Source organism: Anser brachyrhynchus (genome assembly GCF_964034855.1).
Source record: "Anser brachyrhynchus genome assembly, chromosome: 3".
NCBI lineage: Eukaryota > Metazoa > Chordata > Aves > Anseriformes > Anatidae > Anser > Anser brachyrhynchus.
The window spans coordinates 118,802,875-118,828,280 of NC_137696.1; the positions used below are offsets into that span (position 1 = coordinate 118,802,875).

At 42.8% G+C, this 25,406-nt stretch overlaps 2 protein-coding genes across 6 annotated transcripts in view; both read left to right on the plus strand.

The window, feature by feature from the left end:
* Positions 1–236: 236 nt before the first annotated feature.
* UBXN2A (UBX domain protein 2A) lies at positions 237–18,219 on the plus strand. Of its 3 annotated transcripts, none has more exons than XM_080588581.1 (8): positions 1,155–1,229; positions 1,428–1,508; positions 3,514–3,567; positions 4,994–5,129; positions 7,404–7,513; positions 9,060–9,200; positions 13,871–14,035; positions 16,655–18,219. In XM_080588581.1, the coding sequence occupies exons 3-8, from the start codon at positions 3,527–3,529 to the stop codon at positions 16,935–16,937; spliced, it is 876 nt and encodes a 291-aa protein (XP_080444707.1). In that variant the 5' UTR covers positions 1,155–1,229; positions 1,428–1,508; positions 3,514–3,526; the 3' UTR covers positions 16,938–18,219. The 3 variants fall into 3 exon arrangements, with proteins under 3 accessions (XP_080444705.1, XP_080444707.1, XP_080444706.1); XM_080588580.1 differs by lacking the exon at positions 1,428–1,508 and adding an exon at positions 2,085–2,230 and having other exon boundaries at positions 1,175–1,208; XM_080588579.1 differs by lacking the exons at positions 1,155–1,229; positions 1,428–1,508 and adding an exon at positions 237–382.
* A 2,195-nt stretch (positions 18,220–20,414) lies between these two features.
* The window catches only part of MFSD2B (MFSD2 lysolipid transporter B, sphingolipid), a 42,019-nt gene continuing 37,027 nt past the window's right edge, over positions 20,415–25,406 (plus strand). For 2 of the 3 annotated variants that reach the window (XM_080588576.1, XM_080588577.1), the window contains exon 1: positions 20,415–21,410. In XM_080588576.1, coding sequence (XP_080444702.1) covers positions 21,360–21,410 — 51 coding nt within the window. In that variant the 5' untranslated portion in view covers positions 20,415–21,359. Of the gene's footprint in view, positions 21,411–24,446; positions 24,568–25,406 lie in introns of all 3 variants that reach the window. The other variant, XM_080588578.1, reaches the window with a different exon arrangement.

A 25,406-nucleotide genomic window follows, 5' to 3' on the forward strand; every position in this document is an offset into this window, starting at 1 on the left:
CCCAGCCACGACCCCCCTCTCCCCTCCTATGGGCTCCCTCAGAGTCACTTCCCCTTCACCCCCAGCTGCAAAACCCATCTTTTGTCCTTCGTGCAGGCAGGAGGAGGAAAACACCCTGAGTATCGAGGCACCGGGGAACACCAACCAACACACCGCCCCCTTAAAGCCCACCACCAACTCCCTGAGGGAGCCTATCGCGGCTGGTGGACTCTAACCTCCCCCCTCAGCGCATCTCCCCCCTCCGCGCCCCGCCGCGACATGGCGGCCGCGGCCCCTCCCTTCGCCTTGAAGGGGGCGGGGCCCCGCGCCCCTCCCCGCTCTAATGGCGGCGGCCGCGGCGCACGCGCGGTAGGAGCGCGGGGCGCTGGCGGGGCGGCTGCGGGTGAGTGGCGGCGGGGTCCCGCCGAGCTTGGGCGGCCCCTCGGGGCTTAATGGGGGGCTCCGGTTTCGTCTCGGGGGTTATCCTGCTCCCCGGGGGGCTCTCGGTGCCGGTCCCGGGGGGTTAGGCTTAGTCCCGGAGTTTCTGCACCGCCGTGCTGTGTCGCCGTCCCGAGCTAAAGCTGCCCTCTTGGGGGGCGGGGGGGCTTGGTAGGGGGACTTCAGGTGGAGCCCCCCCCGTGGGGGTTGGGGGGTTTGGGGTTGTGCATGGACGGGGGACTTAAGTTTGAGCCGTCCCGATGGGGACTGGGGGGTTTTGGGTTGTTTTTAGCTGGGGGGCTTCAGGTGGAGTCACCCCTATGGGGACCTGTTTTTTTTTTTTTTTTCCGTGTTTTCTCCCCAAAACTACGTTCCTAGCAGCTGGTTGGAGTGAAAACCTTTATGTTGTGGTTTTTACCTGAAGGTACAAGTTGAGTTCAGGCTGCTAAATTTGTTGTACATCTTGGTTTTTCCGTCTGCTTGCTGTTTGTAGTCACTTGTCTCGGGGTTGCGTTTTGACTTTGCGGGTGCTGCAGCCATAGATAGGGTACTCTCTGCCCTGAGCAGCTTTTCACTTGGGAAGTTTAGTTTCTGTAAAAGTTAGTCAGCAAGCTTTCCTTGGGTGTATGTGCTCCCTTTCATCAGGGGACGACGGGGCTGTACGTGCTTCCTTTCGTGCTTCTGCCCTTCACAGCCTAGCTCAGAAGCGACGTCGGGTCATTTTTCTTGCGTTGCAGTTCCTGGTTGTATGAAGTCGAAAATAGTGGACTCAGAAATATCTGCCAAGATGAGTAAGTCAGCACATACAGTAGGTGAGAGCTGCCGGCTTCAAAGAGCTGCTAGGCAGAGGTCATGCTTTGGTAGGGGGCCTGTCCCCTCTACAGCCCCTCACAGGGACAGGGCTTGGTGGCTGGAGGAGCTGATCTGCACTAGGGAAGGCTAGGTAGCAGATACAGTGCGGTGGGGTGCTGGCAGCTTCCATCTCCCTTTATTTCACTTAATTTCCACAGCTGGAAGTTCAGCTCTGTGATACGTTTCGTCACAGACGCAAAGCGTGAACCGAAACTCTCAACGTTTCAAGCGGCATCCAGGCACGTCTGCCCGAAGCTGGCAGGAGTTGTTTGTGCTTGGCTTGTTGAGCTGAACTGCTTGCGCTGCAGTGCCGTGGCATTCGTCCGATCGCTATCTCCTAATGGCTCTTGGGTCATAAACATCAATATGCTGCGTAGACTGATTTCTTTACCGTGGTATTTTAGCGCAAGCGCTCCTTCTGAATATAACTGCGGTTGTACTTTAGGAGGAGCAGTGACTTTCACAGTTGACCGGTTCTGAATAGTGCTCGTGCACATTGGAGGCCAGCCTGATAGAGCACAAGAATTAATTTGGAAAGCTGTTTCATTGTGTCTGTCTCTTAACAGCTCTGGTGACAAGTCACAGAGAAATCAACAAACGCAGATGGCTAGAGGTGGCTCTTGCTGCTTTGGGGAATAGACTGCTGAAAGTGAAACATAGGAAGGTGCACATTAGAACAAAGCATTTTTTTTGCCTTAAATTTGTGTTCATAAGTATGATAAAACTTGATTTGAGAGAAGTTTTTAAAGAAATACTTTTAAGGACTTTTAAATTCGTTTTATTTGTTACTGAAAGCTCATTTTTTCCAAGCGCAGGTGCGAAGTTCTAAGTGCAGCGATCAGATACGCTTACAAGGTCATGAAGTACCGGCACAGGCTTGCCTGAGTATAATTTTCTGGCAGAATACTTTTTTAAAAAAACAAAACCAAGACTGTACCACATCTTGTGTGACATGTCAAAGGTATGCTAAGCATAGTGTTTTGATCTAATGCATAGCAGAGCCAGTTAAACTGAAGGCTGCCTAAACTTTAAAAGAGACTACTGTTGTAGTCATAGAGATTAAATCTTTGTGGTTATGTTTTTTTTGAAGGTTTATATACATTTCTACAGAAAGTGTAGAAACAAGGGTTTAACTTTTGAGATGAAAGAATACTGATACCAGCATTCTGAGGAACATGAACTAGTACTGAACTGAATGCTTACACTTTTTTTTAGCATTACAGTAAATGCTGTTTCCCCCTTTTACGTCATCCATTAAATTAGATGGCAGGACCATTTTAAAACTTAAAATTTTGGTCTTGCTGTGCTGAATTTTTTTTCCAGGAGTGCATTGGCTGCCCCTGCTTAGTTTGAGGCTAATATCCATGTACGCTATGTTAACTTAGTCCCAAATCTGCCAGAGCAGGGTATCGTCTGTGTAACCTGTGCCCAGCAATACTCAGGAATAACTCTTTAAACAGCTGCAATTTAAAATTTCTGTTCTTCAGGGGACTTGTCTAATTTTAGGGTGTTTTTTGTGTGTCTAGCTTTTTGTGACTTTAACTTTTTTTTTGGAGAGCTCAGAAGTGAGTATAACAAGATAGGTATGGCATTCTTCGTTTCTTTTGGGTCAGCAAACTAATCCTGTAGTACATTTAGTACGTGTATTTACATACAGGATGATCTTCTCATCTACAATTCAGCTGGAAAATGATAATTCACAGTATGCAGTTTCTTGAATGCTGCACCAGTAGGTTGAGGTGCAGTAGGAAGAGAGAGTGAACCTGACAAATCTTGCTCTTTTGGGTGATGCACAGCAGTGAAGTGAAGGTCATTGGAATGCCTGCAGTGGCAGTGCAGTTTGTCTGCAGCTGTCTCACAGTGTTGCCAGAAATCAGGGGATTTTAAATCCTGTCGATCAGAGAGGGAATGTGATCTTTTTCCTCACCTAGCATGAACATGGACATGTATTTGCAATTCACGTGATTATTGCGGAATTTATTTTGTACTTTATGAGAAAGTAATATTTCTTTTGAATGCCTGAAAGTGATGCTTGGTTCATTGTAATCAAACTGGAAACTGGGGGAAAACAAAGAACCATCTGGAGACCTGGGGGCTGGGGTGGGGAGGTTCTGCTTTCTGGTGAATTTACCGTCAACACAGGCAAAACTATAAAGTGTATTTCAGTTTCAGAAGTAGGCAAGAATGCTAGGCATTTTGTCCATTTTGTGTGTGTTTTTTTTAAAAACATCTCTTTGTATTTAGGAGAAGCGCCAGAATGAAAGACATGGACAATATCAAAACTGTGAAGGAAGAATGGTAGGTGCTAGTGTCCAATCCTTCCCTCTCCTTGCCCCCTAGTTTTCCTATTACTGTGTTTTGTCATGACTTTTTAAACTTTATTAAAATTTTCGATTTTTTTTGCTGTATCCAGCTGCTCTATATACAGTAAAGTGTCAAGAGAAGGACAGATCTTTTGCTTAAAGACTTCACGCGTACCTGGAGCATTTCTTTGATGCAAGAAATTGCATAAATATTTTACTTAAAATAGAAAGTCAGGCTTACAAATTGCTAACGCAGTGTGCACTTCTACGTTTAATATGGAGGTGTTTGGCTTTCCATTTATATTTCTGAGGTAAAGCATCGTTAATACGTAGGTTAATGCTCCAAGTTTCTTTTGTTCTGTTAGAAAACTAAAATGGGTACAGCATGCTTTTGGAATCACTTTCTTAATGTCACTGAGTTTTTCTTTTACTTAAAAATGCTAATCCTTAGGGATTCTTAATGTTGCATAGACGCACTACGAACAGTAATTCCTTTTTATGCAAATGTGCCTAGTTACCATTCAAGTAAGCATTGCTCTTCTTGAATTTAATGCAGAGTTTTACATAAAACTCGATGTTTTTTAAAAGCTAGATTTTTTCCTGAATCGCTTAAAATAGATTTTTCTGAATCTCTAATAGAAATAACTCCTGCAGTGTTTTCCAAAACCTGCATAATCCTCTTAACTCTGCAGAGAACCTAAACTGCAAGATAATTGTTCGTTCAGGTTGCATATATCTGCATTTTTTTGGTGAAAATCTTAACAGAGAAACAGCTGTCGCATATACAATGGCCTATAAAAAGATGTGGTTGATGCATCTTTTTTAATACTCTGGCAGTCTCCAAGGTGTTGAAATCTTCTGTTGTATTTCTCCAGTGTGCTCAAGTGGGGTTGAGTCACTTGTTCTCCAGTTTCTTTAATGTACTTTCAAGGAGAGTAATGGTGGGTCTGTGGTGGTGCTGGGGATGGGCAGGTTCAAGTTGGGACAGAGCAGTAAATGCTAGGGCAGTTTTGTTGTATGTTGGTTTTAAAACTTAGGGCAAAGGAAGTCACTGAAGCCTGTATTATGGAAAACCTTTAAGGAAGATCTTTTGTTGGTGTGTGGTGGTCTGAATTAGAGGTACAAGTTGTCTAACTTGCATTCCTTGCTCTTATACCAACTTTAGAAGCTTCTGCATAGTTGAGTTCACCTTTTTCTATTGCCGTTCTTTAATTTGTGCTTCTGAAGTACAGATAAAAGCAGTTAAAGATCTGTAAGCTGTTTGTAAAATGTCACAATACAAAGCTGATGGTATGTAACGACAAAGTAAGTTGGGTACAGGGGGGTATGCCTTTTGGTACTGAACTTCTAGGGTAACTGCTCGTCATCTTATGTGAACATCATCTTAGAACATGATTTTTATTCATGTCTTTGTTCTGCAGGATGTGTAAGTCAAGAACTGATGATCAGATTTTGAATGGTACAGAACAAAACCGAGACTATTTTGTAGATAACCTTTTTGAAGAAGCTCAGAAGATTGGTGCAATATGTATGTCCCCAACTACAGTCAAGAACCAGGTAGGTGTTGAATTGAAAATACTCGTGTCTAGCATATTAGCGCTGCAGGAGTACTCTGGTAAATGAATGCAAGAAGTTCAGCGGTCTCATCCAGTATACCTGTAGATAAACGTACACAGAATCACAGAATGGCCGAGGTTGGAAGGGACCTCTGAAGGTCATCTAGTCCAACCCCCCTGCCGAGCTGGGTCAACTAGAGCACGTTGCGCAGGATGGCATCCGGGTAGGTTTTGAATATCTTCAGAGGGGGAAACTCCACAAGCTCTCTGGGCAACCTGTTCCAGTGCTCTGTCAACCTCATGGTAAAGAAATGTCAGTTCATATTCAGATGAAACTTCTGTGCTTCAGTTTGTGCCTGTTGCCTCTCATCCTGTTGCTGGGCACAACTGAGAAGAGACCGGATCCATCCTCTTGACACCCTCCCCTCAGATATTTATATGCGTTGATGAGGTCTCCCCTCAGTCCTCTCTTTTCCAGGCTAAACAGGCCCAGCTCTCTCAGCCTGTCCTTGTATGACGGGTGCTCCAGTCCTCTAACCATCTTCATAACCCTCCTCTGACCTCGCACCAGTAGCTCCATGTCACTCTAGTACCAGGGAGCCCAGTCAGACAGCAGTGGGAACAGTCTCCCGTCTGACTCAACCAGGGCTATACTTCTGTGCTTCTGATATTTACAAAAACCACTAAAATCGTTTTGTTCTAGGACTTGTATTGGCAAAGGCTAATGCACTTCTGCTTCATCAGTCAAGAGAGAGCTGGTTATTAGGTGCAAGGAGTAACAACTATTTTATGGGAAGCTTTTAAGGACTTGCAGCCTTCTTACGGAGAGACATAGCCCAGATTTTTCACTTGTTCTTTTTTGTATAGTTGTGGTGATAATGGGATATTTAGTGTGGATTTTTATGTCAGTGGTTCTGTCGTTTTCATATTTTCCTGTTGCTCCCAAATGATTGGGAAGGGGCTGGAGAAAAGCCCATGAAGAATAAAAATGTCAAGGAGAAACTTGGAGTGGATATTACTAGAAACTACATTCATAGATCCCTGACTGAGCAAGGCAGAAAAGGAGTGTGGGAAGCAATACCTTAACCTGCAGTTCTGAAAATGTTCTTGTACTTCTGTCAATGTCTAAATGAGAAGTCGATGTGTAATAATTAGTCCCTGGTAAACTTGCTTACTGGTTCATTGTGGAAGGACATTCTCACAATGAAAACCCCTTCCATATGCATTAGCGTCATGAGACAGAAGACTTTTTAAAGAAATTAGACCTTGTTGAGTGTAATGTACCTTTCTGACAGATTACCAGAAATGAAAGAATTTTATTCAGTAGCTTGCATATAGTGTGTATTTACATAGCAATCATGCTCTGACACATCGAACTGCAGAAAGGCAGGGGGAAACACAAAAAATGTCAGGTCCTACCAAGCTGAGTACAAACTAATTTCTGGCTGAGGTGAATTCTGCATTTGTATTTGCTTCATATAACTCACATGGCCAAGTATCTGTCAAGACAACATAATTTCAGGAATCTGACCTGGATGACCAAATGCTTCTTTAAATGACATAATGTGTATAAATAGGAAAGTTCAATTCAAGATCTATCCATATTAAAGTGGAAGAGACTTCAGAGGATGGTGTGAAGGATACAAATTCAAGTATTGGATGTTCTCTGCTACAGTTATTTAATTAAGAATATATTTTTTTCATTCCCCTAACACCAAATTTTTGAATATGCCCAGGAATTCCTGGGTAACGTAAATGAATGACAAAACAAATGTTTCTGATCCTTGTTGCTGCATTTCCTACATAAAAGGCTTCTGCATGTGTTCTCTCAATGCCCTGCCTACAGAAGGTCCTCCTGAATTGTCAGAACAAAGCTTTACTCTAACAGATCCCTGCTGCACTGTTCTGGTGGTGGGTGTTTCAACACCAGGCATGTGTGATCTCAAATTAGAGCTCTTGAAGAGTTGCAGCTGGCTGGGATCTTCCAGCTCTTTTTTTTTACTGTTGAATAGGGGTGTTCTTGACCTAAGAATGCATAATGATTGGGGGGGGGAGGTTTATGTCTAACCCTGACTGACAGAAGATACTTAGAAATGTCACTTACCCCTTGCAGTCACTCTGACTGTTGGCATGGGGCCAAAACAGATTATAGGGAGCCTTCCCTCTGTATTTTTAGTCCATGACCTGGATGGTTTAAAATCCTACGATACTGATGGTGTATCGAGCTGGTTTTACTTACTTCAGTGTTAACGAGAGAATTGTTCTTACTCCACAGGTTGATGTAATCATTAAACTTTGGAAAAACGGGTTTACAGTAAACGACGGTGAACTTAGGAGCTACGCTGACGTTGCAAGCCAACAGTTCTTGGACTCCATTAAAAAAGGGTGAGTGAGTTTTGTGTTCTTAATCAGCCCGAGTTAACATGCTTTGGTTAGCAGTTTGCTCATACTCCGCATTTTTGGCATAGCTGTTCTGCATTGCTGCGCTGCGGTAGCCCTGTAGGAGTACAGCCGGCTGATGACTTCCAACATCCACAGGTCTAATATAGCTTTCAGTCGCAGTAGTCGTACAGTTGCTGATAAAATAGATAAAAGTAAGTGTTGGTAGGCAGCACAGCAGGTGCAGAGTGAAATAAAGAGTAAGTCATTGTGCCCAGTAATAGCTACTGCTCAAACAGTACTTTGACTAACAGATTTCACTGTGTAGAAGTGGCTGAGCGTTTCTGGTTTTATGGCCTTTGTTTTCCTTGTATTGATGAAAAGCCTTTTTGGTGGGCACGGTTTCTAGATGCAGCACCAAAAATCTTTGATCAGCCTTAAATTGCAGTCGTCTTTTCTTGGTACAAATTTGCTGTTTCAGTCACTTGTGTGTATAGAGTGATCTCACTTTTACCCCACTGTTAAAATTGAGCATGCTGTCATGATTTCTGCCAGCGTTTGGTGCAGTGTTGCTTTAAAATAGCACATTGAACCTAGAAACCAGTATGATTTGAGCCTTTAACTTGTAGTCCGTTTCCTCACCCTGTACAACTGGAGAGGAGAAAATAATTTTACAGGGAATACAATTTAATAATTCCTTTTCACATGTGTGAAACAAGCTATTGTATTTTTAGTCTTTTTAACTTCCCTAGCCCATCAAAAATACTGATTTTACTTTTTCTTTATGGATGTCACCTGTGTTGGTTGTAATGCCAATTAACTGCATTGTTTAATGCCCTTTACTTCTTCGTGTGCATGAATCAAAAGTTTGCCACCTTGCTTTCTCTGTTCGCTCGTAGAGATGCTAAGTAACTACAAGATGGCTCCTGCGTAATTGTTGATGGTAGGGTAGCACTCGGTACAGCCTGCGTGCCAGCTGAGCACCGCCGCCCAGAAACGTGGTGTCTGCCTCAGAGCTCCTAGACAAAGGAGTTGTTGTGTTGTGTGCTGCTTGATGCAAATAAAGCATTGTCAAGGTGATGGTATCGCACTAAGGAGCATAACTGTTAGGGATCTAATTTTTAAAAGCTGGGTTTCATGTTCATCTGTAATTAAACACATGGTTTCTAACCTCAGTCTCTCTTTTTAAAAGCTGATTGTGTTTTTTCCTTTTTTTTTACTATGGGGATAAAAAAAATTTGAACCTACAGCAGCAATATATGGTAATACTAAACTTTCTATGTGCCATGTGCTTTGAAGTGGTAGCTGCTGAGTAAACTTGAATATCATTCAGTGACTTGGCATGATGTCTCTTTTTATTGTTCAATTTCTAGTTAATTTGCAGTTCAGGAACTTGGAGTTGTTTGTTTGTCATGCACTTAGCATAACTCATAGTAAATTATTTAAAAATCACAATCCTTATAAGAATAAACACAGGAAACCAGTATTAATCATTAATGTGTTTTACATACTGAACTGTTCAGTAATTCTTTGACATCTTTTTTTTCTTAAGGGAACTGCCTTTTGAGCTACAAAAAGTTTTTGAAAAGGAGGAGGTTGATGTGAAAGTGGAAGATAAAAAAGATGAGGTGTATTTGTCATTGAAAAAGCCAGTGTTTCATCCCTTCTCTGGACATGGTTACAGATTAGGAAGGTAAGTAGTCTGATGTGATCTGTGGCTGAGCTGAGGGGAATTATGCCTATGTAGGTACCATATAATTCAGGTTGGAAGTGACCTCTGGAGTTCCCTAAGCTGGGTTCCTGCTCCAAGCAGGGTCAGTTTTGGGGACAGATAAGGTTCCTCAAAGCTTTATCCAGCTGGGCCTTGAAATCCTGCAAGGGCGGAGGTGGTGCAGCCTGCTCCAGTGCTGGACTGTCCTCATGGGGGAAGTTTTTCCTTATTCCTAGTCTGAACTCATCTTGTTTCAGTTCGTGTCCGCCATGAAGAGCCTTTATAGGGGATTATCAGCTTCCATAATCTACTGGCTGGGTTCCCGTTAGCACAGGATTTTGGTGTATGTCTTTGCTTCCTCAAATAACTGTTTCCAGCTGAGAGGCTGTCACTCTTCTATTCTGTGAGTTAATAGGAAAGTTTCACTGTTAAAGCTGTATGTACAGCTTTGTGTGAGAAGAGGGGAATGTGAGTGTTCAAAGGGAGTTGGAGAAGTAAGAATATTTTGCATTCTTTTCAAGTTCTTCAGCGTTTAACTTTGAATTTACTGTAGTTATTCTAGCATATTACATTGATTATCTCTTCTTTATTCTGTGCCTTTCTTGTGGGTGGAGAGGTTCAGCCTCTAATAACACAACTGGAGTTGGTTTACAAGCCTACAGCACTGTATTTTGGAAATCTGTTGTAGAAGAGCAAGCCAGGAGTTTACCGGTGTCAATCCATGTGACTTCTGCTTTTTTGTGCCACATCATCTGTTTCACATAGCCCTGTCACGTAAGACTTACGTCTGTAAGAAAGTAAGCTTCAGCCTAGCAAAGAGCACAGTGACCAGGAGCCTACAGGAAATCTTCAAAGGTGGGACTGCTCAGTTGCCTGATTACTGTGGTTAGTAGACTGTGCTGAAGCCTTAAGTGAACAGCTTGTTTTGATGAAGTGCAAGGGGCTTGGTACTGAGGGAAAGCATGAACCCAGTAATAAGGGATGAGGCAGGGGGAGAAGGTGGTAATGTGCAGAGTAAGAGACTGATACAGCAAAGGATGGGAGGTTCCGGGCTGCCTTAGAAAAGCGAGCATCTTTTATCAGTCTCTTTTGTTTTGGTAGCACAGCCTATTCGTCTGCAACGTGCTTGGGTAGACACAGCCGATAGGGAAGAAATTCCCTCGAGAGGTGCCTGAGATGCTGCAAGTCTTGCTTTTGGTAGCACTGAAATCCTGACCGAACAAAGGTTGAGAACTTAATCACGTTTCATCTATAAGCAGGGATGTACATAGCTAAAGCCTAAAGACCCTCGGCGTGCTGGGTTTCTGCTGCTCACCAGGGCTAAATGGCAGGTTGTTCGGTTGCTTGTCGTGCTCTGTCATGCCTACAGCAAGTAATGATCTGGCTTCCCAGTGGGCGAGTTAGGCTCTGGAAACATGCTATTCTGTGAATTTCGGTTGACTGGTTTTGTACACGGAGACGTCCTACAACTTGTTCAGCGATTTTCTTCTTTATGAACTGGATAAAATGCCTTATTTTTTTCTCCCTCCCTTCTGTTTTCAGTCTATTCAGTGCTATGGTATGAGAGCCTTTTCTTTCAAGGCTATTAAGTATTTTGCTGATGTTGGAAACGTGAGCCGTAAGTGCTCCATAAACTGGTGCTCGCTGCCTGATGTTAATAAATGTCCATTACATGCAAGTGCTACTCTTTCAGCAGAAGGGCTTTGTGGGGAAATAGTAATGGTGTCTGAGACCTATAACAGGTTTGAAACTGTAGAACTCCCTTTCCCCAGCTGCATTTGTGTGCTTAATCAGAAACGAGAGAGACAAATGGCTGAATGGTTTACTTACCTTGTGACCTGCTTATCAATTAAACATTTCTTAACAGTCTCTATAGATTACCTGCCATTGTTCCCAGATGGGTGAATTATGTGAGTGGATGAATTCTGGAGTCCCAATAGGAATTGTTCTGCTGACCAGCTCATTTAAATTTGTTTGAGAGGAAAAATAGATGAACCAGAACTGATTTATTTTTTTTTCATTTTTATTTTAAATGTAGCTCAGATGAGTTTCATCTTCTCCATTTATGTTGTACGGGAGAAAAAATGAGACTTAAACTTTTCCATGAAAAAGTTAGGACCCTACATAACTAATGTGTATATACAGTTTTCTGTATATACCCTGTTCAGCTGCATTTAATAGCTTGACTAAACCAAGATTTGCAGCCACACTTCTGTTAAGTTAACAAGGCATTCTAATGACTGCCTTGGAAGCACGCTAGTCAAGCTGTTGACTGAAATCTCATGTAGCAAAGTAGACTTGCTCTATAACCTCGTTAAGTTAAAATATTGTGCATCGAGCTTCTTAACTGTTATTCTGGGTATGCACAATACTTAAATCTTAGGCTTTTGCGTTTTGGAAACTTGATTGGAGACTAATGTCTCTTCGATTCTTGGTTTATAGGATTATTAAAGGCAGATGTAAAAGGAATAAGCTTTTAAAAGGGATGATGTTTGCTTTGATGTTGCATTTATGATGCTTCAGATGATGATAAGAGACTGAGATTTTTGATTTGTGCCTTCAGTCAAAGTTGCCACCACTAGGTGGCTTTATCTGCCAGTTCCACAAAAGCAAAGTTAAGTCTAGAAATACTTTAAAAAAAAAAAAAAAGGAAAAAAGATGAATGTAGATCTAACTTTCTCTTGCAGCTTAATGTAATGTATCGGCTTCAATTTCACATATACTTGCTATTAAAAGAATCATATCCCGTGCCTACCACAAATTCCTGAGGTGTGACCGTGAGGAAAGAGCTGGTTTGAGAATGGCACCAAAACGTGTATGCATGTGAGACAGCTGTCTGAACTACAGCTGGCGCTGATGGAGCTAAAAAGTAGTTCAGCCCAAGCTAAACCAGACACCTGGCAGCCGCGCAGTTGACCAGCTCTCCAGCCTCTCTCCAGCCGCTGCCTGTACTGGAGACACAAGTAGCTCACACGTGACTGCTCACACTTCGGTGTCTGAATCTGGAGCTGAAACCCACTGAGACCAAGTAGCTGGGGAGAGCTAATTGTTGCTGGACTTAAGTATGTCTTGGCCTTTTTTTTTTTTTAAACCTCCACTCCCAAGATTGTTTAATGTTACCTTGCTGATGCTCAAGCTCTTTTCCAGATCTGGAGGGCAGCTAGGGTTTACTGTGTATTGAGGTCAAGCATGACCAGAAGCTGGATGTGAGATAAATAAATCAGCAGGTGGTTAATCTGAAGTCACCTGTACCTGGAGAGTGCATCTTGGAATCTGTGGGTTCCTCGTTCTTGCACCCCAGCTCGTTTCTATGTAATGCCTCCAGTTGCAGTGAAGACCTCTTATCATTCAGGAACGAGACTGCTTGACTCTCATTGTTTTTGCGGAGTTCCCGTGGAAGAAATAAAGAGTGCCTGTGGTGGCTGATAGCCTGGAAGTTCGGGCACTTAGCTGAACAGTGGGTAGTAAAAGTTCTTGAAATACTTCAGGCTGAGAAGGATTTGAGCCAAAGACTCAAACTTTGTTAGCTTGAATGTATCAAGTCATTAGCCATCTTTGTTTTTTTAATGAAAATTAGCTCTGGCTTTTCAGCTTTATGATTAAGCTAACACACACGAGAACATAAGGATGGGGTTTGTCTGCGAAGCAGATGTGGCGTTGTTACGAACGGTTTATTCTATGGCCATTGGTTACTGAGTTCTCCCTCAAGAAACAATAACCGATTATTTTCTGTGCAAAGAGAGAGCTTTTTCTGAAACCATCGTGAAACGTTCATGCAGTCAGTGACCACGGCTGAGCTCAGAAGAAAGGGTAACTCCTTAAATCACTGCTATTGTTTTGCAAGCAGCCATCTGGTTATACTTATTTGTGCTGAGGATATGCCCATTGGATCAGGCCTTACTGATGACTTAACCAGTACATGCTGAGCAAGCTTAGTCCTGACAGAAGCATTGAGCTCTAGACATTTCGGAACCACAGCATTTGCCAATAGTTTTTTTTCCAAAAACTATGCACTTGGACTGAGGTCCCTGTCTTCTGTCAAGCCTCTCTATGGATATTTGCCCTTAGGTACGGTCAGCTGTTTAAAATGTTTGAGAAACCAAAATCCAAATGTTGAATGCATCAGCCTGTGTTTCTGCATCAAGTCAATTCCTCTGACGTATAAGTAATGCCTCTAAGCTGAAATAGATGATGCTGGGGTCTAAATCAAGGCTAACAGCATTCAGTTAAATTGAATTACTGTAATCACATTACACTGAAAATTAACGTTGAGTATGCAGATTTGATACTTAAGCTCTCTGCAGCTTCACCTGTGTGATTAGAGTGCAAAAAATGCATGAAGAATCTTCAGTTTCACCTCTCTTGTGTATTCTTTAATACTTTAATGTTTAAGTTCCTTACTGTCTTGTAAAGTGTTTACCATGAACAAATTGAAATTCTTTAGCATGTTAAAGTCTTTAGGATGAAGGGAAAGTATTGGTGCTTTTTTCCTAAGCTTACATGCCAGAAATCCTATAATTTTTATTTATTTTTTTAAGTCAGCAATGCAACCCTGACACAGGGCAGAAAGTTCCAGAAGCAGAGGTCTGGATGGTGGTTCAAACTTACGGGTGTGCGCAGAAGGCATAACCTCCTGTGGCTTTTCTTTTCAGTGCTACTCCAAGGATAATCTCTAAAGTAAGAGAGGATCATCAAGCAGCTGGTGACAAAAGACCCATTCCTGTAGTACCCTTAAATGATTTGGAGCCAATCACCAACATCCAGATCTGGTTAGCTGATGGGGAAAGGATAATTCAGAAGTTCAACGTTTCACACAGGTAAGACTTCTTTTAGTGCTGTCAGATGTACTTAGATCTGCATAATTTGTCCTGTGACTTTAAATATAATTTCTCTAAGTAATCCGCCTCCTCAATTCACTTAACATTGGATTGCTGTTTGGCTGCATCTAGAATACCTCCTTTTAAATTTTTTTGTGAAATTGAACTTTTTTTGGCTAACGAGAGGAGCGTGAGAAATGAACTGATGTTACCAGTCAGCATATAACTGAGTGGAAATGGAAATCTGCTGAGGAAACGGTAGGAGTTCTTTGTAGTTTAGTGGATGTGAAGGTGTATGTATTGTTCATTACTGGAGGAAACAGTTAAGTGGACACAGGCAGCTTTTAAGATGACAAATCTCTTACAAAATGACTACATCTGGAGCAAATCACTGAGTTTAAAAAAAGAAAAATGCTGGTTGTTGAGTGCAGACAGATGTTGAGTTTCAGAAAATCCACTTGTATTTTTTCCAGTGTGCAAAAGGAACTGGAGGATGTGATTTTGAGCTGAGCCAGAGGAACCTCCGGGGAGAACCAGAGTTAAGCAGGGGAAGTTATTCACCTGCATGTCTGTCCTGTCAGCATGGACAGACTAGAATGCGATTAATTCCTAATTATTACAATTTCCAGTTCCCAGAGAGGCTTATAAATGGGGATAAAGTCAGAAGGTGTCAGCACAGCGTGTGTATGCAGGAACTTCGAGAAAGCAGGATTAATGGCTTAACATTAAATTGCAGAACTACTGTCTTTAGAGACCTTTCTTGGATTTGTAATTTGCTGCCCCAGTGCTGTGCAGTCGCATCGTATGGGAAGGATATGTTGCCTGTGCTTCTCTGTGTAGTGATTTAAAGTGATCATTGGCTTTAACACAACCCAGGCTGCTGTCGAGATAAACTCTGTATGTCTTTACAGCTGGTCAGAAGAAAAGCTCAGCAGTTGAAGGCTAATGACTCTTAATGTTTTTTCTTCTGAACTTGTACTTCAGGCTGCTATCAGTAATAAATTAGTACGAACTGAATCGTTGTGATGTGCTACTGAAGGGTCAATTGCTATTTTAATTATAAAACCTTCATTTGAGGGCTGGCTTAATAGCTTTGTTATTCAAGGTTTAAGTATATTTAGAGATGTTTTGTCTTCATGGTAGATGGTGATACGAACGTCTGCTAAGTACTTTCATGGGGGGAAAAAATCTGAGCCAAACAGCCTTGTTGATGTGATCTTTTTAGAAGATTTTAATAAATACTCAGTCATATCATATCCTCTTGCCACAAGATCAACAAGTTCGTGCTGTATGTGTATGACCTAATAAGAAATAATGGGGGGAAACCTTCTATAGGGTACTATCTATAAGCGCTATGATTGCCTGCGTAGTGCTCCTTTCGGTGGAGAAGCAGAAAATGTTCAACAGTTTGTTAAACAGTCTGTAGTGCATATACTGCAGTGTTTGGGTGAACTGATTACATCCTTTTGCAGACGGAACGTGGGGATGTGGAGCCTAGAAAGGGACTTGCTCGTGCTAGGGCAGATAGCTGGCAGCTAATCACCTGAGCTGCCCTGGGGATTCAGTGAACTTGGATATAATGCATCCATTTACAGGTGTCTGCCTGTGAATGTCCAACCAAAACTTAAATCCTACGCAAGGTTTTTCAGGCTCCAGATTTGCAAGACCTCTCTCTTAACTGAGGCTTGCATGTACAGGAGTTAGGTAACTGGCTCTGTCAGTTGTAGTCAGTGACGGCATGGAATTTGGTCATCTGTGCTGCTGAACAGCTAGAATGGCTGTTCCCTAAGCACACTAGCACTTTCCTAGCAATACCCAGGCTTGGTTCAGAAGTTAGCCCAGATCTCAGATGATTCCCAGTAGGCAGTAAACCCCACAGGCTATCTTGGACATAGGGGAGAGTAAGAATGAGTTTAATAATTTGCCAGGAGAAGGAGTCTGCTAATTGGGCTCAGGATCAGAGAATGGGTGTTGTGTTTAGTGTATGGGCACAGATGTATCCTGTTATCTTCGTTTTTTAATTAAATTGGTCAATCCTGATTCTTGCTTGTTACTACAAAACATGTGTCTTGATCGCGGTTGAAAGGTTCTTCACCCCTTAACAGGCAACTTGAATTCACTGCTGCTCCTACTTTGGTACGAGACTATATTTAGACCTAATGAACTAGCTATCCAGACATCTTCTGCAAGTCCCTTTTCTATTATTATTAATTATTATGGGTCTGCTACATGTGCTGCACACTAGAGGCTTCCTTGTTCTAGCATTTGGCTATGGAAACCTCAGGTAAGAGCTCCACCAGCTGGCTAAGAAATGGCAGGTTTGTTTGTGGAAGTACCATCTGTGAGCTGTAGTGAAGCATTCGAGTGTCCAGAATAAGACAGTCATTCTTTTTCCCTCGTGACTGCTCTCAGAACATGCAGACCTTGGTCCTTGCCTCTCAAGTGGACCGCGTGCTTCAGGAGACCCTGCGTCTCTTCCTCCATTTCTGTGCCATCAGCTGTTAAGTCAAGTGGGTGTTGCGTTCTGCTCCTGAGGTGGCTGTGTATATGCTGTGTATATGTCCTGTGTTGGGATTGGAGAACTCTAATGCTGATTTTTTTTAATTTTTTTATTCTCAGAATAAGCCATGTCAGAGACTTCATAACAAAGTATCAAGGATCAGAGGGAAGGGTTCCCTTCGCACTGACTACTTCGCTGCCATTTCGAGAGCTGCAAGATGAGACGCTCACACTACAGGAAGCAAAGCTGCAAAACGCTGTTGTTGTTCAGAGACTTCGGAAAACAACTGAACCCTTCAGGCTCCTGAAAGCACCTGACAATGACTGTAAAACTGCTGCTACGTCTAACGGACAGCTCAAGAACGAGCAAAAAAACACTATCAAAAGCACAAGATCAAATTAGCTTATAACTGGCCAAAAACTTTGCACAGGTAGAACTAGACAAAACCAAAAATGTAGTCAGCAATATCTGGATGCACTATCATCCTTCCATAGTGTGCTCTTAGAGAGCAGAATGTGTGTTGTGCTATAATGTGCTGTAACGGAAGTATTTTCAACTAAGTTTGGTCGAAGCCTGGCTATATAATGTAGCAGAGGTAACTACAACAGGGATTATCCTTAGAATTTCTCTAGGTAGAAAGCTTTGCTCGCCTGTTCTTTAATGAGTATACGTAGGTGGAACGGTACTCTGAGACTTAATTACTAATGATAGCACCTTTTAAGGAAAAACATTATTTATTTTTGCACTTTGGACTAAAGAGAAACTGAACCGAGTGATTTTAATTGTGTAAACTGCTCCAGTTCTTTTTAGTAACATTTAGGCAACAGATGCTGCAGGGAAGCTCACCTTTGAACTCCTATGGAATTTGAAAATCTTTCAATATAGGTATCTTTAGTATTTTATCACAAGATCATGAATGTTCTATGAAGTCTTCACGTGGTGGGTGCAGGTGTAAGATAGAAATGAGGTAGTCTGGTGCATATTGCATATGAAGTGCCTCAAAGCAAGCTCTGAAGGAATCATCATAGAATCACAGAACTGTTATTATTAATGGTTGAAGTGGTTTCTGCCTCTAATGTTCTCCTACGGGTTCGGATTTCTTACAGATAATGTGATGGTAAACTACCTAGCTCACTAGGATAGAGATCCACTTTTAGCCTTGTCACAGAGAAACTTCTTTTTTTCTGGAGTTTACCACCCAGCTTTAGTGGCTTAGAAGGACACAATTGTCTTTGTACTACATATCTGCCTCTGTCCTGAATTGGCCTTCTGATTGAGGCATTAACTGCACGTGGCCAAATTTCAAAGATATTTAAAACCCATATATGAAAACTGAGGTTTCTTCTCCTATCCCTCCACCCCCTTTCCATCCAAATTTTATATTTTGTCCTTCGTGTATTTTTGACATAAGATTTGTACCCAACAATTCTGTGTTTTTCTAAAGGAGAAATCAACATAAGGACTAAATATTTTGTACTGTGTGTGTTAAGTAGCACATGGGCTTGTGAGTGGAACTAGAGTCTCTAGGTAAAGACTAACCTTGGGACCTTCAATAAGTGCTGACTGGTTTGTGCTGCCTATACAAATGGATGATTGTCACAGCTGTAATTCTTTTGCATGGTTAAATGAAAGATAAGTTTGGATTTTACCATTTTTGTTTTAAATAGAAAATTATTTAATTGGAGTGACTTGTGTTCTTTCTAAAAGCCCTGTTACTTCACACTAAGGATGCACTTCCTTCACTCATGGGGATGTAAAACTTTGTTTCAGCATCTCACCTAGTACAGAATCACAGTGGCTGAGGTTGGAAGGGACCTCTGGGTCCATCTGGTGCTCCAGCAGGGACACCCCGAGCAAGGTGCTCAGGCCCATGTCCATGCAGCTTTTAAAGATCTCCAAGGAGGAGACTCCACAACCTCTCTGGGAAACCTGTGCCAGTGCTCCGGCACCCACAGTACATTTGAGGACAGTGAAATGAAAGTCAACTGCACAAATACGTATTGAGTGTATTCAAAAAGCAAATCTCTGAAAATCATGCAGTTCTTAACTGTTTTCTATGCCATAAGCATGATGTGTTACTGTCACTCAGTTTTATGTAACAAATTACATGAATAAATTTTGTTCTTACGCTCTATTGCATGCAAAGCCTACCAGATTGCTGCTAGTAGGAAGAAATGTGCAAATCCCCTGCTGAAATTGAAGAGACAAGTCACCCACAGATGCAGATCCAACCGTCAGTTTGCAGAACATCCAGAACAGTGGATTTTATCGCTCAGTGCTTCAGGGTTTGTCTTAATGTAAAGCCACATATTATAGAGAAGCATGTGCTTGATTGTAAGCTCAGCTGTTCTTACCTAAACAATGCATGAAACCTCTAAGTAGCAGTATAGTACCCTTGAATTGCAACAGAAATTAAATGATTAATGTAAGATTGATTGAAATGAAATGGGTGGTGGTGGTAAAAATTTAAGGTAAGTAAAGCACTTCTGGTTGTTATCAGAAGATCGTGTTTTTGGAAAGGAGCAACACTTAGTATTACAACATTGAATCATGTCTGATACCAGCATTTAAGAGACTGGGTAGCTTGACTGCGTTTGGCTGTGTATTGTGCTTCACTGAAATCAACTGTTTCTGGCAACAGCTTTGGTGGTAGACTCGTGTGTTTGCAGTTTGAAAGTGTAATTTAAAAGTGGAATTAATTACAGAATAGGAGCAAATGTCTCAAAGGTCAAAGTCGTGCTGACTGCACTAATCCCATTTTAGACTAGAAAGCGCCTTTAAAAAAATAAACTGATTGGATAATTTATTTTCTAATTTGAAGAGAATCTTTGGAGTGAATACTGAGCTATTTTAAATCTTTTTGGTTTTGGTCTATTTATAAAGGCCAGTTAAGCTGTCCAGATGCTACAGGTAGCTAATCTATTGCTTGGTGCTGCCAACACCTGTTGTGCATTGGTCAAGCAAGAGCAAACCTAGCTTGATCAATGCTTGAGTTTGTGAAACACACGGGTACTGTCGGTTATTCATTGTTTCTGCATGAGGCTTCACTTTACAGTAAATCCTGTGCATTAACATACTTTATAGCAAAATTGAGATAGTCTAGAAAAGAACAAAGAAATTAAATATTTTCTCTAGTTTCTCCATTGTGAAGAAATACGCAAATGTAGGTGACAGAGATTTACTGTTTTAAATACAGTGTATGAAGAGAAACTCAACTACGTGTTGAGTTTGAATGTTACATATTTTGAAGTTCAAAATGTACAACTTGCACCTAGCTTAGCATTTTAGAACAAATTCTGTGTTGGGATAAGGGCTTGACTGAGCCTTTGAGAATCTGACCTCATCCTTTAAGGATGCTTTGGAGTCTAAATGTTTCAGAAAGTTCCAAACAAGGCCTGTTAAAGCCACAATTTCAGCTTTGTGCTGAAGGTCTGTTTTGGTTTTGTTGTAGTTGTTACTGAGTTTGTGTTTTTTCTTTAAAGCAATTATGATGTGCTGGAACGAGCATTTAAGTACCTGGTTCTTTTGGAATTTTCCCAATTTATTATAATGATTCTTGTCAAATGAGGTTGTGCAGGATTTGCATATCAATACTTCATGGCCTGGTTTGCAGTAGCCACAAATGAGCCTGCCAGATAAGGAACCGCAGCAGCAGCCCTTGGAGCTGGCCTGACCGGGAAGCACTGTGTGCGTAGATTAGTTGTACTTTTTGCAAAACAGGCAGATGCGTGTTGGTTTGTTTAAACCTTCTTCTCCTTGCTTGTCTTGAAAGACTTCGTAGTTCAAAATGCACTTTTTTTTTCTTCCCTGACGTGGAGCACACTTGCCAGACTCTGGTGGGCTAAGGACTCTGGTGAGCTGAGTAGTGGTGGTGGACCTGTACTGCCTAAATCACAAGAAAGACATTACAAGAAAGACGTTGAGGCCTTGGAGCGTGTCCAGAGAAGGGCTACAAAGCTGGTGAAGGGTCTGCAACATAAGTCCTATGAGGAGCGGTTAAGGGAACTGAGGGTGTTTAGTCTGGAGAAGAGGAGGCTCAGGGAAGACCTTGCTGCTCTCTACAACTACCTGAAAGGAAGCTGTGGGGAGTTGGGGCCTCTTCTCACAGATAACTAGAGATAGGATTAGAGGGAATGGCCTCAAGTTGCACTGGGCAGGTTCAGGTTGGAATCTAGGAGTCACTTCCTCTCAGGAAGAGTGGTCAGGCATTAGAAGGGGTTGCCCAGGGAGGTGGTGGAGTCACCGTCCCTGGGGGTGTTCAAGGAGAGGTTGGATGTGGTGCTTAGGGACATGGTTTAGTGGGTGACAGCGGTGGTATGGGGACAGTTGGACTAGATGACCTCGGTGGTCTTTTCCAACCTTTATAACCCTAAATAAAGGTGTCAGTTTCAGGCTGTCTCAGGCATATTTCACCATCCCAAAACACACCAGAGCTCCCCGCGGCTGCAGCGCTGAGAACTTGAGCTGGCAGCCCCCTGCCCATCACTGCCGCCTGCGAGGGGAGCGGCTGGGGCGGGCGGCGTGTGCCGCGGACACCCGGGCTGTCCAGCGGGCTCCCAGCACAGAACAGCCCCGCTTTCACCTCACAGGAGGCAGCTCCGAGGGCGGACAGCGCTGCCCCGTGCCTCCACGGGGCGCCGAGGAGGGCTCTGGCCCCGGCCGTGCCGCCGCAGCGGGAAATGCCCTCCCCGGGCGCGAAGGGGAGCGATAGCGCCTTCGCCCCTCACAGGCAGGCGGGGAGAGGCCGTCGGCGGCTCTCCCTCTCTTTGCCGCCCCGCTCCGGGCTCACAGGTGTAGGACGGGGGTGGGCTGGCCGCATTTACCATGGCCGGGGCTGCGAAGGACGCCCCGGAGCGCCCGGCGGCGGAGGAGGAGGTAAGGGGGCTGAGGGGGGGGAAGTGGCTGGTGTCAGGGGGCCCCTCACGGAGCGGTGTCCCGCGGGGAGTCCTGTCCCGGAGCCTCGTTACCGCAAAGGGGGGGGGGATACCCTCTTTTAGGGTGCTTTTTGGGGCAGCCCGACCGTGCTGCTGCCCTGCTCTGCGTGGTGCAGCACACCTCAGTGCGATACCTGAAGGGGTTCCTAGCCCCCCCCTTCTCTCTCACGGAGAAGATCGACATAACCGCTGTTTTCCCTCAAGGATACTGCGTGACACTTACTGTCTGCTTGGGCGGCTGGAGACTGCACATCCTCTCCCTTCGCTCCTCAGGGAGCCTTTCCCCGCCAGCTCCGGGTGTCTCAGCATTGCCCATCCAACCTTGGTGCTTGCAACGAGGTTTGCCCCCCAGCCCTGTCCCGATTATCCCAATTATGTCCCCATCAATATGGGTTTGTGTCTGTCACAACCCAGAAAGACCCCAAGACGCTTGCCGTGAGGGGCCAGGGATCCCACCTCTTACGTTCCCCCTCCTGCTTTCAAGAGGGTGTTGTACGGTTGCCCACAGAAGAGCTGAAACTTTGACTGTTAAATCTATGTCGAGAGAAGAGCTGACTGCAAAGCTGCTCCTCGTTAGCTGCACTTTCATTGTTTCTCAGATAAAGTGAGGCAAGCGTTTATCTGAGACTTCCAGGTTTTGCTCTCTCTTCTCGTTACTCTTAAATTACTTGGTGCCTCAGTTCTGGACGTAACTGATAACAGTTCAGGACAAAATGCTTGCCCCAGCCCCTCATGCCCATAATGTTCATGAAATATCTTCGTACAGTTGCCAAGAGTTGTTTTCAATGTGCTAAAGACTTTTTTGTTATTTTTTATTTTTAATAAATTGTTATCAACATCATACTCAATTTCTGTTCCATTGGGGAAGGGAAAATGTACAAGCACTAAGTATGGTGTAATTCATAAGAGAATTAAAAATAAAGGAACGAGGATGTATTAGATGCATTACTTTTCTGTAACAATATTTAAACTTACTCAAGGAGCAAAATCAAATCTCTCACCTATTATGCTTTTCTTGATTTACATTGAAACAAAGTGAACTTTGATATGACTGGGGCATTTGTAAGTACAAAAATTTCCAGTTAATCTGAAAATAATAATAAAAAAAGGAATATAACTTCACCTTCCTTTCTTTTATCTCCCACCTCCATCCTCTCACCTTTCCTCCAGAGCTTGTAGGAGCAATTTGATGTCAACACAATTGTATTCAAGTACAAAAAAGGAGCCTCAAAACAAAATTTTTGGTACAAACATTTTGTGTTTTGCTCCTTATTTGACCGCTGCCTACACATTCAGCTCTCTAGTGAGTTTTTCACTACTTGCAGCTTACTGATGGACTTACACAGGTGAAAAATCTTCTGCTAGCTTCCACAGAAATCAAGCAATTTCTGTTGCTCAAGGTCGCACTGCAGCAGGGAATTCAGTCTTAAGAGGAATAGAGCAAACCTCCAGCAGCTGCTTGGAGGGAGCACAAGGCTGCTGGTCGTCCTGCTCTGCTCGCATCCGTTTCATCCTTCTCAGGCCAGCTTCTGAAGTCAAGCGTTAGCAATATCGTGTAATCCCAACTGCGGCTAGGAGGACTTGCTCATCCAGATACTGTAATCTTTTCTACTCTTAACTGTAGGCCCAGGAATTTATAAAGAAGGAACTGTTTCCACTTCACAGGTACAGAGAATCGCTCCTACTGAGGTAGAAAATGTAGTGGTTATGGTATAACTTCATAGGGAGAGGCAAAATAGATTAAGGGGTGCTTCTTTTGGAAGAGAGACACTGCAATGTAATGTGGAGTCTGAATGATTATTTTGCAGCAGATAGAAACTCAGGGGTACTCAATGAAATCACCAGGCAGCAGATCTGAAATGAGCAAAGCCGTGCTTCCTTTCACAGCGTGTCATTTGTCTGCTGAGCTGCTGTAGTGTGTTATGGCTTCGAGTACAAATGAGCTCTGGAATTAATGAGGCAAAATAAAAGGAGCGCAGGTGCTACACGTGCTGGTCAGAATGTAACCTCCGTTTTGGGGTGTTCAGGAAATGCTGGCTGCCTGTGCTCTGAGGCTACTAGAGCAGGACCCATGCGTGTGCTGTGCCCATCTGACAGCGCCTTTTACCCCGAAACAAAACCAGCCATCGGTGGAGACCTAGCCTCTGCTGTGACCTGATCTTTAACTTTGCTGGAGAGTCAAGGGAATGCGGTTCAGAAAGCAGTTGAGCAGCATCCTGAGGGTGTGTGGAGTCATAGTGAGACTCTCCCCCCAAATTTAAGACTACTAAGGTGGTAAATTTGCTAACCATTAAACCGTTTTAAAGAGAGGAGTGCTGCCTACAAGTTGAGAACTTGGTCAATTGTTTTCTGTACCTTAGCTTTAATTATTCTTTGCATTACAAAAAGATTTTGGGATGATGTGCATTACACCAAGCCATTTGCTTTTTCTTTCTTCACGCCCTTCACTATAGACAGCTGCTAGGGGAAGTAAATAGGAAAGCAGCATTATGGATCTGAAGGTTTTTCTCAGCTTGTTTTGAGGGTGAATTGGGACCCGGGATTTATATGGCAATAACTTAGTCTCTTGGTTTCAGCTGGAAGTCGTGTTGCCAATGCTTGGAGCTCAGAAGGGAAGGAATCAAAGGAAAATAAACTTCTAAAGTAATTGAATTTCTAGGTGGATGGAGGTGGGGTAGGAGAAGGGTATGATTAAAAAATAAAACAGTGTGATTAGGTTTAAAAGTAGACGGTCCCTGGAGCAATGCTCAGGAGAACTGTGTTGCAAGTCAAATGAACAAGATTAGTAGACTTGTGGGGTCTATAGACAGCTCCCAGCTTAATAGGACCCGTGTATGAAAAGCAGTCAGTTACTTTGTACAGCGAATGTCTGTTTGTTGGGCTTAAAGTCTCTTTTATCAAATTAAATAGTACGTTTGTCTGATGAAGTCTGTCTTGTGCTTGTATATCACTCTCCTTTTTTTTTTTTCCCCTGGAGGACGAAAATTGCCAACCTGGAGTAAAAGCGAGGCCCGCTGTGGCGACCCCGATTTGCAGCTAGTGCCCTGACACCATTCGCTTTGCTGGGGTGGAGTAATGGGATGTCACCCCTGAAGAAGGTGGTTGTACACTTAACTAGGCCAGTAATGAGAGCTGTAATTAGCCTGAGACTTTTTGTTCTTCCTTTCCAATACAGAACAAGGAAAGTGTCCTGATACCCGTGCTTGCTTGTTCGCACCCACTCAGATAAAACAGTTCAAAGGAGAATGATTAGATGATGAAAGGCTCTGTCTAGAAGTCTAAAACTCTATCACATGGTAACGATGATGGCACTTAGTACATTTTAAAATGTTCAGAAGCTAGGTAATGTATCCGAATATTATCATTGTTTTGGATCTCATTACCATATCTCTATTTTTATCTCGATCTAATGTAAGAATTTAGGGCTTGTGTATTCAGTTCAGAGAGAGGGCAGATCCAGGATTAATATTACTACTCTTTTTTTTCTGTGTCCTGACTTCTCCTGACGGCAGTCTTTAAGGAGGGATAGAATATGTGTTAAATTTCTCAAAAGTCAAAATTTAGGGTGAATATGTTGTCCCTATGAAAGGAATACAAGATTAATAGAGTCATTTTCTCCCTGTACTTTGAGTTTTACAACATGAAATTAACTCTGAGATATTTTTAAAGGCTTTCTGGTATTCTGAAACTGTTACTAGTGGAAAACACAGCATTCTTCATTAGCATTTCTATTAGACTGTACATCTTTTGTCTTCTAATTATGAGTTTGAAACCTTATTTTCAGCTTTTATCTTACTATTATTTGTCAGTTCTATTGAAGAATATTCTTGGATGCTTATGGTAATTTTCAAGCACACATCAAAATGCAGCTGGGAGAGCAGTTTTGTAAAAGTTTTGAAACTCACAGAGTGTCTTAGTCCTTCCTAAGCAGTACTTG